Below are 18,013 nucleotides of genomic sequence, written 5' to 3' on the forward strand. Positions count from 1 at the left end.
TGATTGCTGAACGCTCAAGTGTCCACAGCAGCCTTGTTAGCATAAAACCATTGCTTCGCTATCTCCAAGAGAGAGAATGGGAACAAACAGAGCTGGATTGCATTTTGTGATACACCCTTGATAACAAAAGTACTGCAGAGCTCTAGGAACTGCTGGAGATGAGCGCTGGCATCCTCATTGGCCTTGCCACAGAAAGGGCTGGCCTGCACCATTGTAATAAGACCCGTCTTGATCTCGAAATTTTCCCCTCCGGTGTTAACCTCGGGCCTGGTGGGGACCTGGTTAGCAGATAGAGCAGAGTAATCACAGAGTGTCTTTTGGGCCAAAGCTTGAGAAGCTGATGACGATGCAGTGACTGATTCGGCTGCCGAGAGTGAGATTTGAGGAGGTACGACACGAGGACGAACTCTTCTCAAAAGTGACTCTGGATTGGAATGAAAGTTTTGCGACAAGTCAAAACCGGTCATACACTACCCTGTTTTCATATCAACAAAGACAAAAAAACAAAGCCAAGTTGGCCTGTTTAGCAAGCGAATACCGATTTCGATTTTTGTTCATAACTTTGTCCATATACTTCAATCTTTGCCTTTCCCGGCAACGGCACCAAAAATGCTTGTTGGCGCCTACCAGCGTCACCATCGGGAAACAGCGATGACGCCCGCAGACGTCAATTAGGGTGGCAGGTATTTCATGAACCACAAATAAATCCGCAAGCGCACGAAATACCGCTGTAGCATTTTACCTGGGAGTATACTGGGGTGTCATTTATATTTCCGCAGGGAAAGCGGTGAATGAAGAGATATAGACTAGTTGATGAACTTTATCTAGATTGGGTATTCTCTTGCATAAACAGGGATAAGATATATAACGTGATAGGAGGTAGTGTGACACACACACAACTACCCTCAAGATAAATAAATAAATAAATAAAGATGCTATAGGCTGGGAGCAAGGCAGAAGTTAAAGCTCGAGTCAACTGTGCTAGGCTAGCTATATCTATGCTATCTTATGGTTAGATCGACAGAGATTAAACTACACAACAGGAAGACCGCTATCGAAGTAACGAGAGTTAGTTGCATAGAGGTAACAAAATCAAAATACTTGTCATTATGCTTGTCCACCTTGATTGGAGGTTGCTTGTTCACCTTATAGCCTGCACCCTTATCTGGTGTGAGCACTCGTCATGTCGTGGCTGTAGTATCTCGGAGAAATCCTTGTTGATTCTTAGTCAGCTGAAATGAGACATAAAATAGTCACAACACCATGCTGAGTATTGGAAAATATATTGCTGCAATAGATGTGGAAGCCTGATTCTTAAGTACCTTCTGTTTCTTTATTATTCTACCATCAGTTGGATTCCTTTTACGTGCATCAAGCTGAAAAGAAGCAAAAATATTTATATTTACATGCTGATACAGAATGTAACTTGCTTGCCATGACTGAAATAACATACCTTTTGTCGAGTAGATTGATTAGTAGAGCATTGTGGGGATGACGGTTTTGCTCCTTGATATGATACTTCCTTGTAAATAGGATCTTCTTGACAATGCTTCAAAAATAAATCTAGGTAATTTAAAACATGAGACCCATATAAAAAGTATATAAGCAAGTTAGAGTATAGTGCTGTTAAAAAGACAAGAAAAAATCATGATTACCTTTTCATTGGACAGGAATAAGTCATCATCATCATTGTTTGCTTTATTTCTTCTAGCATATGATTCTCTACATATGATGATGATCCATCTACTATAATTACATTAATGTCCCTAAAATGTCATGTTTTTCGGCCATAGACTTGTTTAGGAACTGGAAGCAATCCCATGACATGCACTTGTCCAGGTTTCTCTTCTCCCAACACCTGATGCAATGCATCGCCTTCCTATGCAACTCTCCCTTCAATATTTTGAGCCAACTCTGGTTGTTTATCTATGATTTCTAACTGAACCTACATATAACAAATGAGAACAGATAAAATTGTTCTTATATAAATTGAAACAATCTGAAAATTGCAAACATGATGCTCATATCATTGTGTATAAATCGCATACCGCAGCAGTATCCTCATTTGTCCCCAGGACCCTTTTCCTGTGAGTTGCTAAGTAAACCTGAGCTCTATGTAGTTTTTTTTTTGGGGGATCTGCCTGTCTCTAAAAAATAATGATAATACAACAATGATAAGAAAGATATACTACTGAAATCTATTGATCTACTAAAAGGACTCACCAATTCTTCAGACCAACGAGCATAACTCTTTGTACCCGCTGTATGTGGTATGTTTTTCATTTCACAGCTTATTTTGTTCTTCTCACTAAGGGCCTGTAGCACCAGTAAATTAGTTATATATTGAGAATTGTCTATTAAAAAGATATTAGAATAAACATTCATGCAATATTCCTTCCTTTCCTTCTGCAGACTTCCAATATCTTATTAGATTATCCCATTGATCTTGATCAACATCATGTGGACAGAGCTTGTACAAATAAGATTTTTTTCTTCTTTGGGTTAAATTGTTTCTTTTTTAATGTTGCCTTATATTTTCTCCAATCTCTTCCGATCGATTTCAAAATCCAATTCTCACATGTAGAGGATACAAGAACTTTGTCTACAATGAGATTACGAAAATGACTTAATATAACTATCTGCATCATTAAGTACTTATATTCATATAAGAATATCTTGTGAAATCTTGCAAACCTACAGTGTGGGTTTCCCTTGCTGTTTCTTTTAAATAAAACAATCTTGCAAACTTGAATGACTAGCATTATCCTTTTTGACCTTTCTCCAATCTTTGATATCTACAGGGCAATAACCACCATTTCATGCTACAGTGCCTAAAAATTGTCCTAGCAGACCACCTTCTTTTCCAATCGGTTGACCAAGATTATTGCATTTTACTACTATTCGTTTTCCCTCATACAAATTCCAAACATATGTCAAAATAGTCCCCTTTCGCATATGTAATTCATCACCATCAGCTACAAAAAAATAAACATACAATAGCAATGCAGTCCACATTATTTATATTAGAATGTAATGCAACTACATCTATACCTGATGGTTCTTGGATGTCATCATCATGCTGTTGGTCAATATCATTGGCATATTTTGATTTAGTTTGAATAACCAGCAGACACTCCTTGCTCTTTGCACCACTTTTTTCTGTGAATAAATGTGGGGCCAAACAATTATCAAGCGTTAAAAAAACATAACATCACTTGGTAAGTTATACTTGGATGGTCATACAAATCGAAATGAGTAAATGTGAGTTGTACCATACTCCTTTTAGTTTTAGTTGGTGCAGACTTGGTTGGTGGTTTCTTCGACTTAGATGCCATAATGGCCATTATCTGCTTTGTCACAAACAAGTTAACATCCTTTGTGGTTTCATTGTCTTTAAGCATTTCCATGACATCGGAATCCCATTCTATAGCAACCAAACTATCTCCTCTTGTAATACAAATAATCGTTTGATGTGTACCCATATTCCTGGACAAATTCCAAGTTGAAGAAACATATCATATCCTTGTCCATTTCCCTTTGCACACATGTTCCTGTCCTGGAGTTGCACCCTCACATTCAAGATGGAGAGTCCAAACATCTGAAGCCATGGTACCACAATCTAATTAAAATTGAACCCGAAGATCAGATAATATGGTTAGTGAAATCTGAATAACTAAAATTGATAATTCTTTTTTTCAGATTTGGGTGTAAACTGAAGATTAACTATCAAAAAAATGAGATACTTAGTTCAGATTTGCATCCTTTATCTACAACACTTATGCACGACAAGAAAAAAAATTCTTGATAAACAGATGTTGTGCAAAGATATTTGATCTCCAAATTCCTTCATAATATGAATTCTAAGTTCCCATTGATGGAAAATAATTTAGCATGGGTATATATAGTTTCTTCCTTGCTTGTATAATATAATATGACACACACTTGCTTATCAGCCTAGGCAACTAGAAGACCAAAAGATCATCTATACTTTTTGGAACAACACTGACCCGGCCACCTAGGCAACAAGAAGACCATAATCTGATCATCTATAATTTGGAACACTGACCCGGCCAGGGCCTTGAACTGATCACATCCAATTGAGAAGGGCTAGGGACTGCATACCAGTGGGGAAGATGCCATTGATCGTGGGACGACTTGACTGCCTGTTGAACCTGGGGAATTGAAAGCTAAAACATCAAGAGCAGCATGACCAGATATGTTAGTCCCTGTGGTTATGCTTCTACGGTTCGATTTTCGTTCGAATTCGTGAAGTTTTGAAGGAGTATTTTGAGTTTTAAGTTTGGGCGTTCCTTCACTGTTCTTGTGTGTTCCTTTTCTGTTCTTGTCCAGGCATCGAATGGGACACGAACGTGGAGGTGGTGCGCATGCGACAGCAGGCGTTTGCTAGCTTGGGGCATCGCGCGGAGGACGACCTGGCCGGCGGCAGCGGTGGCCGCGCTCGACGGACTGCTCTGCTGTGCCAGCCCTCAAGCGCACTGTAACACCCCTAAACATGCCCTAACAAGGATGCCACCAAAAACAACGTATATCAAGCCAAGAAGAATTTTTGGCAGCATCTCCCTTGTTTGAGTTCAAGCAGAAGCAACACCATAACATGATATATGATTAAATAAGCACACTAGCGGGATAAAACATTCTAGAGAGTAGATAACACCACCAGGGTCTAGGAACATCTAACATGATCCACGAGTCTAGAGTTTTAGTCTAATCAAATTCTAGCACTTCTTATATTACAACATAAGTTAAACTCGACAAAGGTGTGAAAGAGTGACGTGAGCTGCTATTTCCCACCCCTTCACGCAAAAGCCACTCGAGTACCTAGAAAGATAAAAAGGGGTGTGAGATGCAAGATCTCAGCAAGTAAACTGCCTTAACAAGCTATTTAATCTACAAGTTCATTATGCATCGATTTAAATTTCCAGTACAAGTGAACCAAAGAGGAGCAATAAAATATATCGATTTAAATTTCCACGTAAAGGATGAGATTAACCGTCACCAATCCTTAGTTAAGGATCACTTCTTACCAATATCTCCCAAAGTCATACTCCATGACATACAACTCACATCCCAAATTCACAATGCAAATGCAATGCCATGCAATGCAGTGCCATGTCTCCTGCCTTTGTACCCAACAAGGTATGAAGCTGCATCGTTATGCCCAATAAACGATGTTGTACCGGTACGGTCGGAACCATAGGTTCGCGACATAACTCCATATGCCAATGCAATGAATGAGATGCAATGCAAATGCCATATAAAGAAAAAGGTAAGCCATATATATATATCCTTAAGCAACCCCCATGGCAGAGAGTAAACATTATTTTATTCCACCACCAAAAGCATCATCAAGCCATAGATAAAGAATTATAGATTTTCCATCGAATCCATAGAGATGATATAACATACTAATCAAATAAGTTCAAATAGATGGTATTATATAAATTGTGGTTCTGAATTTTTAATGTGGAGGTAGAATAAATAACAATTTAAAGCGTGTAGCCACCACCGCCACATTTAATTGCCTCAAATGATAGAAGGGATGACCACTTTAGACACGATCTGAGGCACTACCACCTGTTTTAGACAATTCAAGATTAGATAACAACACATGCCAAAGAGATTTTCGGTAAGTAAAGAGCTCCTACGCCCCCTCCAAAACCATCATCCAACCCAAACATCAAAAAGTCCACAAGGCAATTGCAGCACTGCTGTTTCATTTTTTTGTATCTTATAATCTACACATGGTATGACTGAAAACGAGCACATTTTAGAAAGCCTAAGGAAGGATCTACAACCATGCAAAGGTCCTTTATTTTTAACATGACACCAAGAGGGATAAAACAGCATTGAATGTGAAGTAGAGAATCTATCTGAAATTCTGGGCAGCAGCATATAAAAATCCATATCTCCCAAACCTGTTGTCCGAATATTCTCAAATTTTGACAACATGTACATATTTGGAAGAACTACAACTTTGTTATTATGGGTTTCCTCTAATTCCATGGTTAAGGTCGGCTAACACACCTCTGAACATCTACTGTCCAAATCTGGACAATCAGGGACAGCGCCCAAACAAAAGTCAATAACTGATTATATACTCCACCAAAAAATGTGAAATTTTGACAGCAGCTAGATCCCATAAACCTCTACAAATTTTGTATAACCCACATTTGGAGGAAAAATCGTTTAGGTTGCCAAAACTATAAGGACAGCAGCACTGCCCGAGCTACAGAACAGCAGACCTCAGATCGGCCTTCAAATTGTGTTTTCCCCCACTAATCCACTAATCCCCATGACCAAGAACCATCTAAAAACATCAATTAGCAGGGATAAAACTAGATTCGCCTCACCTTGGTCGTTCCTCAAACCTAGGGCTGCGGGATTGGGGTGGGGAAGAGCAAGTCTATTCCAAAGATGCACCACATCTTGATCCTTCCCTCCTCCTCAATTCATTTTTCTCCTTTTCTCTTACTTATTGCTGCTGTGGTGGAGGTTCTAGAGAGGAGGGAGATGCTGAGGAGAGGGTGACGGGCGTTCCTCGAGGAAGAACGAATAGAAGGGGGAGGGGACAGCGCTGAGAAGGGGCTCGGCAAATGTTAGGAGTCGCTTGTGCTACTGGCAGTCAAACCATCGCACAATGCCCAACAACTATTTTTTTTTGTTCTGGAAAAAAAAAATTGTTCCCGAACAAATTTTTTGTATTGCTAGAATAATTAAAAATTATTTCGAAACAAAATAAATTTATTCTAGAACGAATTTGACTATGGGCCAGTTTGTTGGGTCAATTTAGACCCAGCAACATAAAATTTATAGTGGGTGACAGGTCTGCTGGGGTCACCCGCGTGACCCCAGCAGCGCCCCTCGGTCCCCCATAGGTTATGGGAAAAGAGTTTCGACTTAAGCCAAGTGTGTGGGCTGGTTTGTTAGGATCGGGCCCAAATTCGATTGGGCTCTTTTTCTCTATGTTTTTTTTTGTATTACACGCACGCGGCCACGTGGGGGCGAGCAGCTTGCTGCTGGGCGTGCGGCCCATGAGCTGGTGGCTAGCCCAACACGCGGCCCAAGGCCTTGCAGGCCACGCACAGGCAACTCAGCGGTTTTTTCTTTTTTATATTTAAAAAAATAAAATTTCAAAAATATATGTCCGTTTTGGAAAATTTCAAAAATATACCCCGGTCGCCCTATGGGGGGCGACAGGGCTCAAATGTAATTTTTTTTCTTCAAATTTGCAACGAAGTCCCTGGAGAAAAAAAAAGAGGGGGCCTGTTGCCCCCCAACGGGCGATAGGCCCCTGTCGCCCGTTGGGGGGGCGACAGGGTCCCTTCCCCCTATTTTAAACCCTGGCCACCCTTCGTCGCCATTCTCTTTGTCATTTGAGCCTAAAAATTCAGGATAAAAGAGAGGGGTGAGGAGAAGAAAAGCGGCGAAGCTCTGCCGAATTGCGTACTCCTGATCTACAGGTAACTTCCGTATGAATCCATTGATATTGTATAACAATTTAATTTAATTAGTGGATTAGCTGTATTAGATTTGGTGTTTTAGAACACTCGTTTAGTATTACAATTTCAGTACTATTACAGACTTTTTTTAAAATTAATTATGAATTAGAATAGAATTTTGAAAGTGCCTTATTGATATTGCAGCATAAGGCAATGGCTGCCTCAAATTGTGGAGGATTTTCATGGACCGAAGAAAAATCTAGTATAATACTTAATATCATGACCCATCTTTTTATCAGTAAGAAGTTGGATCCGTTAGCGGATGGTACGATAGAGATGGTGTTGTCCAAAGTAGTAGAGTTTAAAGATTTCACATTATTTCGAGGTATTACGACGCAAGATGTAAAGGGACACCTGATAGAACGTCGGAAGATATACATGAGAGTATGTGAACTAGCGAATCATCCTACTATCATTGGATTCTTACAAAGTTCTTCTAAGATATGGATGCGGCCAGAGGTGTATGAGATGCACATTAAGGTAACTCTCATTCAGTTGTAATCCCGTCCGTCATTTCGAATCCATATTTATGAAACAGTAACATTATTTTTTAATTATATGCTAGGATTACCCCGAGGACACAGAGTTGATTAACAAAACGATACCAAATTTCCGTAAATTGGTATGTATCTTCGGTGGTGGACTTATGCCGCAAACTAGACGAAGGAGGCGGATAAGATCTTCGGGTGATAGTACTTGGCCTGCGCAAGAACAGATGCCCGGAAGTTCGTCAAGTCATGTTGCACCACCTGCAGCACAAACTTGTGTTAACTGGGATGATGACATGGATGACTTCATGCCCCCCAAACCCTGGCCTCCAACACATGATGTTACTCCCCCTGTACATGAACCTAGAATCAGAATGGAGACAAAGGGAAAGGCAAGAGGTTCGTCAAGTCATGTTGCACCACCTGCAGCACAAACTTGTGTTAACTGGGATGATGACATAGATGACTTCATGCCCCCCAAACCATGGCCTCCAACACATGATGTTCATCCCCCTGTACATGAACCTAGAATCAGAAAAGAGAGAAAGGGAAAGCCAAGAGGTTCGTCGAGCCATACTACACCATCTGCAGCACCACCATCTGTCAACTGGGATGACGACCTAGATGATTTCATACCATGATCTATAACATATGATGTTCATCGGTTTAAGATGTATTCGCATTTAGTATTGTTAATGTTGTATTATGCTTGTATGTATGTCTCGTACCAAACTTGCATTCACTGGACATGTACATAATGTCGAGTTTGAATCGTACTTAGTCGTAATGGAGCATCAAAGTATAAACATATCATCTATTGATTGTAATGGAAAATACGAGAGTGATCAGAGGCGAACGTTGAAGTGTATAAATAAGCGGTCCACAGCTATCTCATTACAAATAAACATCAGAGATATGTAACCACCCCTATGGCATCGGACCCTCTTAGCCCTCTGCTGGGCACAGACATGGCACGAAATAAACATAAGAACTAAGAAATGCATTACGTAATGTGAACCACCAAATTTTACATCATAATACAATGATAATGAAACACACATCACACATGCAGTGGCATTTCAGAACCCGTTGCAAACTACGGTAAACAGATTCCAGACTAACCTAACATGCCTTAGGTAATTTAAAAAAAAACAGAACAAACACAATGATGCAGCATGTCACTAGCACTAGGGTAGTCCTAGTAGCCGTACCCCCACATAGCAAACTGCGTTGAGCCTTCTCCGCAGTATCCACCCATTGCAGGTGGTGCAGGCGGTGGTGCCGGAGGCGCATGGCCCTTCTTCTTGTGACAAGGGCAGTTGCAGTAAGGAATAGTGCATGGTTCATCCTGTGAACCGGCTGCATTGCTGGTATCATCAACTTCGTCATCTTTGTTACCCTCGCTCACTTTCTCATAATGGTTCACCTTGCATTCCAGATCAAAGATCTTTATCTGGAGGTACTCGATGAACTCCTGAACAGAATCAATTGGTGCAGGATCTACCCACCTAGTAAAACCACAGTTTTCTGGAGCATCGGAAGACTGCAAAATAAATTTCATGTAAGGTGTCTCATTAAAGATAAAGAAATGAAACAACCAAGTATTACCCATGCGTGTGGACATTTAAAGAAACGCCGACCGCCATCCATCCCGTCGGTGCACATTTGCACTAAGCAGTCCTCACCATGTCTGCATTTTGGCCACGGTTCTCTACGGTTATCGTATTGTCGAAGAGGAGTTTCATTGGTAAATTCACTCTTGTGCTGTGGCGGAAACTCAAACACTGGTTCCGGAAAGGAATCAGGTCCAAGAGGCCCCTCCCATATTATGGGGTCTCCCTTTCTTCCCCCTTTTCCTTTCCCAAAACCATAGTAATTCTTCCCGCTAGACCCACCTCCAGACATTGGGTATATAATGAGGTTTGATGTTTGAGTTGTGCTGGGAGTTCACAAACTTGGGAGTATTTATATGCGCACAAAAGTCTGATACCCGGAGTGTGGAGTGTAAATACACCTAAAAAATCTACATGACAACACAGTGAAGAGGCTAGCTGACCTAACACTGAAAAGGCTAGATTCAATTCTCGAAATGACTACTCGATGCATCTCTGTGCATGCAGACTCACAGCACTGCATTACTGTCGCTCGGTCGATCGCGCCTAGATGCCGCCTTCCCCACTACACGCCACAGACCTTCGCTGTAGAATGACAGGTCCGTCGTCCTCGCCAGAGAGACTGCTTTGAAGGTGAGCTGGTGTGGTTGCCGTGTTGTCACATCTTTTTGAAATGTTGGAAGAGCACTGCTATTGGGTTGTCGTCTTTTGTCACGTATGTCTGGGCAAAGAATGCGACATTTGGGAAACCCGTGATCGCCGTGCTGAGCAGTGGCAACCTGTGATCTCGTACTCACAGCTAGATATACTATGGTTCCTATTTTGAGCTATTCGAGCTTTTTAGCAGCAGACCATGATGTATTTCTTAGTTCTTAATTCTTATCGTTATATTAATAAAATGTGTGCTTTTTAATATTCTAGTGACATGAAAAGCTCCGAAAATATTAAGGAAAAGTTCAAAGATTTCATAGACTCCCGGCTACAACTGCAAATTAATGGTAAAGGCTACAACACACAGAGTTAAGCTCTCAACTTAAAACATAAACAACTAATTGCAGTGACATGTGCACGCGATAAGATAATTTCTTGTTGCATCTAAACCTACCATGCCTTATGGAATGTAAAATACCGGGATTACATGGTACTACTCTACTGAGTGCACCTAGGATATTTGCCCTTCCTAATTGCTTCGGGCCCGGCTTCCTTCGCACGGCGTGCCCTCTCTCGCTTTCTCTCCCTGTCAGCTTCACGTTCGGCCGCCGCCTTACGATCCACCTCCTCCATCCTCTTGCGGATCTCTTCTTGCTCTTTGTTGTGCTTCTCCTCTTGCTGTTCCTCTTGCTTCATTCGGCGCCAACATTCTGCAGCCCATCTTGCTTTTTGTTCCACAATGTTCTTTGCCTGCTGCGACTGCACGGTGTCGAACCACTGCATAAAATCACAAAGAGGCGGAGGAGACTTTGTCCAACACAAGTTAGAATCATAACTCAATGTTAGGTCATAGAGAAAAATAGCGTATGTTGTCCTACTACATTGGCCCGGTCTTTGCCATATCGCTTATGTGGATCATATTCGTAGTTCTCACACATAAAGAACCTCATGCCGTAGTCATCTCCTAAAACCTCAGATTGCATGAATTTGCATAACGAACCGCAGAAGCACATTGGCACATTAATTCCTTTGGGTACGGTGGCTTTACACTTGCTCCACGGAATGTAGGTTGATCCTGACGAAGACATTGGCGCTATAGTGTGGTGCGCCAAATAACAAACAATGATTTAAGCAATGCACATATCGTATACCAAATCGATGCGTGAAAATATAGGTACTGTTATAATTCTATTGTCTTATACTGCAATATCAATAAGGTACTATCATAATTCTATTCTAATGTATAATTATTTTATTTGAAAAAATCTGTAATAGTACTCAAATTGTAATACTAAAACAGTGTTCTAAAACACCAAATCTAATTCAGCTAATCTGCTAATTAAATTAAATTGTTATACAATATCAACGAATTTATACGGAAGTTACCGGTAGATCACAAGTGCGGAATTCGGCAGAGCTTCGCCGCTTCCGTTCTTCTCACCCCTCTCTTTTTTCTGGATTTTTTTCGATTTTTTGAGGTCAAATGAGAGGAGGGAATGAGGGGGAGGCCTTAGGCCTGACCCGGTCGCCCGTGTTGGGGCGACAGGCCCCCCCCCGTCGCCCTCAGGAGGGGTGACCGGCCCCCTGGCGCCTGTAGGCTAGGCCCATTGGTTGGTCGCCCCTGGGGTGGGCGACAGGGGCCTGTCGCCCGTTGGGGGGGCGACAGGCCCCCTTTTTTTTCTCCAGGGACTTCGTTGCAAATTTGAAGAAAAAAAAATTACATTTGAGCCCTGTCGCCCCCCATAGGGCGATCGGGATATATTTTTGAAATTTTCCAAAACGGACATATATTTTTGAAATTTTAATTTTTTTTAAATATAAAAAAGAAAAACCGCGGCAACTCAGCTAGCACGCCAGCAGCGCATGCACACTTGCGGCCCAAGGCGGAGCAACGCAGCAGCCCAAGCAGCAAGCAGGCCGGTCGGTGTTGCAGACCGGAAGCTACACGCAGGCAGGTGAGCACAGCTGAGGTGAGCACTGTAGGAGCTCCACTTACTCACTAGTAAAACATTGTTTTCTTGCTACAGTCTCTAATTATTGCTACTGCTAATCACCTCTGCTAGTGTATTCTTTCATTGCTAATCTGGATCTTTGTGACCGTGGTGATTCAAATAGTTTATTTTGCTGCAGGCTTAGCTTGAGTTATTTAGTACTTGATCTTGCTTTTTGCTTCTAGATCTTTGCATACCTAATTGACTTGTGTTAAGTAATTTTAATTGCTAGTCTTTGCATGCTTTATTAAGAGGATGTTTTTGGCGTTCAGTTCTAATTTTTTTGGTGTCTCAAAATTAGTTTTATGGATAAGCTTTGCTTCCGTGATATTAAGCTGCACTAATCATTGTTGAATCTTTGCATGCTTGGTCAAGTGAAAGTTTTTCGGCACTTTGGTAAATTGATTGCTTCCGCGCGCTTCGTGCTGTGCCTTGTTCGAGTAGATTGCTTTTCGGCTGCTTTTGCTTTGCATCAAGTTTTTCCTTACCGTTCTAGGGTGAGGTCGTCACGAGTTAGCTTGTGTCACCTTAGCGGTTAGAAGAGATCGACGTGTCGGATTGAATTCAGGACATGGACCTTATTTTCATTGAGAAAATTCTTTTTAAGAACTGTCATTCACTCCCCCCTGGCCGCACTCCCGGTCCTTCACTCTGCGGGCTGCAGGGGTCAGGGTCACGGCCCACCGAAAACCAATGGTGGGTGGCTTCTTCCTTGAAGGGCGCGTCACCTGCCCAGACTCGGCTACTTTGTTGCAACATTTTGATGACGAGGATGTAAGCAATGTGACGTGTTTTTTTCTGGAGACATGCGTGTTATTACTATCTTGATGACAAGGATGACAGCAATGCAACGCCTAGCTAGTAGTGTCTTGCGGTCTTATCTCTAGATGCACCTCCAAGGCTTTCGCCAACTAGAGATATTTTGCAATCTCAATAATTAATGGCTCCGGCCTCAATATTGCCAGTCATCTTCGAGGATGTAAAATGCCACAACAATCCTTGTAAACACTAGAAGAGCAAAGTGCCTTTTTATCACCACCGGGATGCTTGGGAGTACTGACTAGGATATTATTAGAGTGTTTGGTTCTCTTCCTTACTTTGCCCTACCTAACATGCCACGAGCCACAAAACAAAAAGCTACTGCTTGGTTCAGCCAAAAGCCGCGACAACCATAGACCTTCATAGCACAAAATCCGGCTACAACTGTGACGCCGATTTTCAGCGCCGCAGTTTAGGCGCTGCCACAGCAGTGTGGCAGGCTGTGGCTGTCACCCAAACGATTATCCTTCATTGATACTTGCTTGTCTTAGATACTTGCTTTTCTTAGATAAGAAATAATCAAAAGTTACAAGAGATCTTAGTCTCTAAACCTCAAATGAGGGTTTTCAAATAACCGACCTCTATATCCACTGGTGGATGTATACAACCAAAAGTTACAAGAGTTTTTTTGACTCTAAACCTCAAATGAGGGTTTTAAAATACAACAAAGAAAACTAAAAGACTAAGATTCAGTTTTCTTCATCGCTCCATTCATCCTTGCAAAGTCTTAATGCAATACCAAACCATCACATCTCATCTTCTTAGAAACATGATGCTCAAATCATTTGATGCTGCTAAAGTAACAAAACTAAACTAAAAGATCCCCAAGAATTGAGAAAGGATCTCGTTGCCAAGCTACATCGCACTCTAGCGATGTAACAGCTCCGACTTCCCAATGAACAAGCAAGCACGTCAACCATAGGACAGCCAAACGACGTTGACGAGATCCTCCAAGATGATATCTCTAGCAAGAAATTTGGTGTCCATGGACGTCGGCATCGCCACTCCGATGAGCCGGAGCATGTTTTTCGCCCAAAGGATCCACTACTACAGAAACAATTTTTAGGGGCGGATGCAGTACCCGCCTCTAGTTTTCACAGCTAAAAATACCATTTTCAGGGATGAGTAATGCACCCGCACCTAAAAATCATTTTTAGGGGTGAGTCATGGCGTCACCCGTCCTAAAAATCGATTTCTAGGGGCGGGTCATGCCATGGCCAGCCCCTACAAATTCTTGTCCGGAAAATCAAATAGGTTATAAAAAAAATCGAAAACAACAAAATAAAAAAAAATTATCCTAACCAACCAGCCACCACCACTAGTCCAGTTGTGTCAAGCTACGATTTTTTGACGAAATATACACACTACACTACACAAGCACTTGTGACTCTATGAGGTATGCTATTCTTTTATATTAACTCGGAAATTGATTTGTAGGGGCGGGTGACACCATCACCCGCCCCTACAAATACATTTTTAGGGGCGGGTGATGCCATCACCCGCCCCTAAAAATATTTTTCTATTTTATCTGAAAATTCATTTAATTATTTACATATAGCAAAAAAATTAAAAAAATGTGATTATCGATGCCACTATATGTACACGTATGCTAGGTACACGTATGCTTGCAGTTTCTGATTATCGATGCCACTATATGTACAAGCGATTCTTTTTTAGAAGTCTTTTTGTGGACCATATGCATGCATGTGAAGGGTGGCCCGATTCAGTATACCGCTGGACGGAACCCCCTTGGGCGAGCTGGAGACGGTGCTGGACCCTGGGTGCATGGCCGGGGAGTGGAGCTGTGTTCCATCAACCTGGCCTACCAAGGCAAGGAGTACCGTTATGTTTACGCCTGTGGCGCGCAACGGCCTTGCAATTTCTTCAACTCGCTCACTAAGATCGACATTGTCAAAAAAGAGGCCAAGAACTGGTACGAGCCAGGGTCCGTGCCATCGGAACCCTTCTTTGTGGCGAGGCCAGGAGGAACTGACGAAGATGACGGTAAGTTTGAACTGACTGAAATGTATTTCTTTGATGTTTTGTCATCTATTTGAGCCAGTAGAAAACTGCTATGAGATGCATTGACATGCCATGGGAACGGTCTGTACTGTGTAGGCGTTGTGATATCTATTGTAAGCACCACAGAAGGTGAAGGCTATGCATTGCTACTCGATGCGGCGAGCTTCGAAGAGATTGCGCGCGCATGGTTCCCCTATGGCCTTCCCTACGGCTTCCACGGCTGCTGGATACCCAAGAAGATTTGAACGCACCGTGTCTCATCAGTTTAATAAACTGGAATTGAAGCACAAGACAGCAGTTAGCTTCGGTCCATCGATTTATTCGCAAACAAATTTACTTTGTTGATATCGGTCCTCCTTCGCGTTGGTGCAGTTGTAGTGACCTATTTGTCTGTATTTCTTGATCTAGCTCCACGACAAAGTGACTCATATCATCTTCCAACTCGGGCCACTTGCTAGATCTCAATCAATGGATACTCAGATCTTGCAAGATTATATTAACATGACAATGTTCGTAGCCAGATCGCGTCCTGTGAAACTCCCTTGATAACAAAGGTACTGCGAAACTCCCTTGATAACAAAGGTACTGCGAAGCTACAGGAATTGGTGAAGATGAGCACTGAAATTCTCATTGGCCTTGGCACAAAAAGAGCTGGCATGCACCATCGTTATAAGACCCTTCTTGATCTCGAAATTCTCCCCTCTAGTGCTGACATCTGGCCCAATGGAGATGTTGGCAGCAGACAGAGCAGAAAAATAACGAAGCATCTTATGGGCCATGGTGTTGGACATTCATGGCGCAATAGTGACTGGATCGACCCCCGAGAGTGAAATATGAGGGGGTACGACACGGGGTCGAACTCTTCTGAACAATGACTCCAGATTCTGAGTGAAATTTTGCGGCAGATCGAAATCAGTCGTACACTATCCTATTTTCACATTAAAGAGAAAACAAACCCAAGTTAGCCCGTCTAAACAATGAACACCAGTCAAGAGTTTATTCATAACTTTATCTATTTAATTAACTTATGCCTTTTCCGGCAATGGCACCAAAAATTCTTGTTGGCGTTTACCAGCATCACCACCAAGTGGGTGTTCCTAGGCAGCAGCGCTTTGTATACCAATGTGGGGGTATTTTATAGATTACGAGTAAATCCGCAGGAGCACAGAATACCATTGTAGCATTTTACCCAGAACTACACCAAGATTGTCATTTTTATTTCTGCAGGGAAGGCGACGGTTAATAAAGGTAAGTTGGTGAATAATTCTTGCTTGGATATTTAATTGAATAAATAGGGGGGGGGGGTAAGATAAATTGCAGTATCAAGCTCTTGACAAAGATCCTAGCTGAAAGATTGCAAAAGGTTATTCTGCAGATTTTGCATGCAAACCAATATGGTTTTAGCAGGTCTAAAACAATTCAAGATTGTATAGCTTGGTGTTTTGAATACATACATCAATGTTAGCAAAGTAAAAGGGTCATTTTAGTGTTGAAACTTGACTTTGCCAAAACTTTTGATACTATGGAACATAATGCAGTTCTAGAAGTCATGAAGCACATGGGTTTCCCGGATAAATGGTTAGCTTGGATCAAACTAATCTTCAATTCTGGTCTCTCCTCAATCCTACTTAATGGTGTTCCTGGGAAACAGTTCAAATGCAAAAGAGGAGTGAGACAAGGAGATCCTCTCTCCCCCCTCCTCTTCGTGCTTGCAGCTGAATTACTTCAATATGTAATTAATGATGCTTATCAGCAGGGTCACCTCACCATGCCATGACGCAGCCTCTCTGTGCTCGTGTCCTACTTGAGCTCGGCAGGTTTGGGTTACCTTTCTGCATGGAAATTTTTGTCTTTGCTGCTTGGGAAATTTGGAACCTACGCAACTCCAAGATCTTTGACAATGGAGTCCCAACATTTCGACTATGGATGAAGAAATTTCGAGAGCAAGTCTACCTTCAGCTCGTGAGAGTTAGGGAGGATAAACGGTCTAATATTATTTGATGCCTAGAGTCAATCACCTAATTTTGTACCCTCTCTTGTTTGTACATTCTACCCCCTACCCTCCCCTGTAAGTATGAACTGTGTATAACTTTTCTTTCTTTGTTATAAAACCTACTGTGGGGAACACCCCCCCCCCCCCCCCGTCTTTTCGCTCAAAAAAAAAGATAAATGATGGATAAGAAGTAGTGTGACACACAAGCTTCATGCTCAAAGTTAAGATAAGCCTAAGGCAGGGGGGAGAAAGGAAGAAGTTAGCTGTACGAATTTTATGTACTTTTAGTTAATTATATAGCTCATATTACATAATACACCATTCAAATGATTATTCTAACTCTAGACAACCAGAAAATACCATGAGATCGCTCATTACTGACAGATAAGAGACTATCTAGCTCATCACGGTACTTTAAGGACTTCCTACCCCCCCCCCCCCCAACCGAACTTGGAGGATTTCACTGTCCAAAACAGGCTATCACCACTTGCTGGCTACCTCTACAAACCGTGCGAAAGGGTGACATCTAGCAACACCTGATTAACCTAGACACATTGTCTACATTAATAAGCGATACTCTAGTATCCCGCACGGAGTCCCCACCATCCGGATGGAGAGACATCATACTAGAGCAAACATTCGAATACTGGAATGGGTACCGGTGTACTAAAGCTAATTATCAGTCATGCAAATCATAAAAGTAAGAATACAAACTAATCATGAAGTATATGTCTGACACCGCAGGATATAAGTCATGTCAATATAAATAACTATAAGATAAGTCTGTTATAATTATCTGAGAATTACAAAGGAAAGTAGAAGCTAAACTCATACCGAAACTCCTGAGCAACCTCAGGGAACCGAAGACTAGGTACTTTAGCCAAACTCCACTAGCCTAATGGACTAAGCAAGAAAG

The 18,013-nt window shown here is 41.8% G+C and overlaps 1 protein-coding gene across 4 annotated transcripts; it reads right to left on the minus strand.

The window, feature by feature from the left end:
* Positions 1-2,229: 2,229 nt before the first annotated feature.
* On the minus strand, positions 2,230-3,604 carry LOC120646226. Of its 4 annotated transcripts, none has more exons than XR_005664326.1 (3): positions 3,273-3,604; positions 3,052-3,159; positions 2,230-2,316 (listed from the first exon to the last, which is right to left on the minus strand). XR_005664326.1 is itself a non-coding variant. In XM_039922899.1 (3 exons), the coding sequence occupies exons 1-3, from the start codon at positions 3,480-3,482 to the stop codon at positions 2,309-2,311; spliced, it is 321 nt and encodes a 106-aa protein (XP_039778833.1). In that variant the 5' UTR covers positions 3,483-3,604; the 3' UTR covers positions 2,230-2,308. The 4 variants fall into 4 exon arrangements, 2 of the variants coding, with proteins under 2 accessions (XP_039778833.1, XP_039778832.1); XM_039922899.1 differs by having other exon boundaries at positions 3,278-3,604; XR_005664325.1 differs by lacking the exon at positions 2,230-2,316 and adding an exon at positions 2,743-2,975.
* Between the last annotated feature and the right edge of the window lie 14,409 nt (positions 3,605-18,013).

This window comes from Panicum virgatum, chromosome 8K (genome assembly GCF_016808335.1).
Source record: "Panicum virgatum strain AP13 chromosome 8K, P.virgatum_v5, whole genome shotgun sequence".
Classification (NCBI taxonomy): domain Eukaryota; kingdom Viridiplantae; phylum Streptophyta; class Magnoliopsida; order Poales; family Poaceae; genus Panicum; species Panicum virgatum.

Excerpts from the sequence above, each read along its gene's own strand:
- LOC120646226 (XM_039922898.1), bottom strand. The coding sequence starts at position 3,482 with ATGGGTACACATCAAACGATTATTTGTATTACAAGAGGAGATAGTTTG. Across the intron at positions 3,160-3,277 it reads ACCAACTAAAACTAAAAGGA|AAAAAAGTGGTGCAAAGAGC; the intron begins GTATGGTACAAC and ends ATTTATTCACAG. Across the intron at positions 2,976-3,051 it reads TGACATCCAAGAACCATCAG|CTGATGGTGATGAATTACAT; the intron begins GTATAGATGTAG and ends ATTTTTTTGTAG.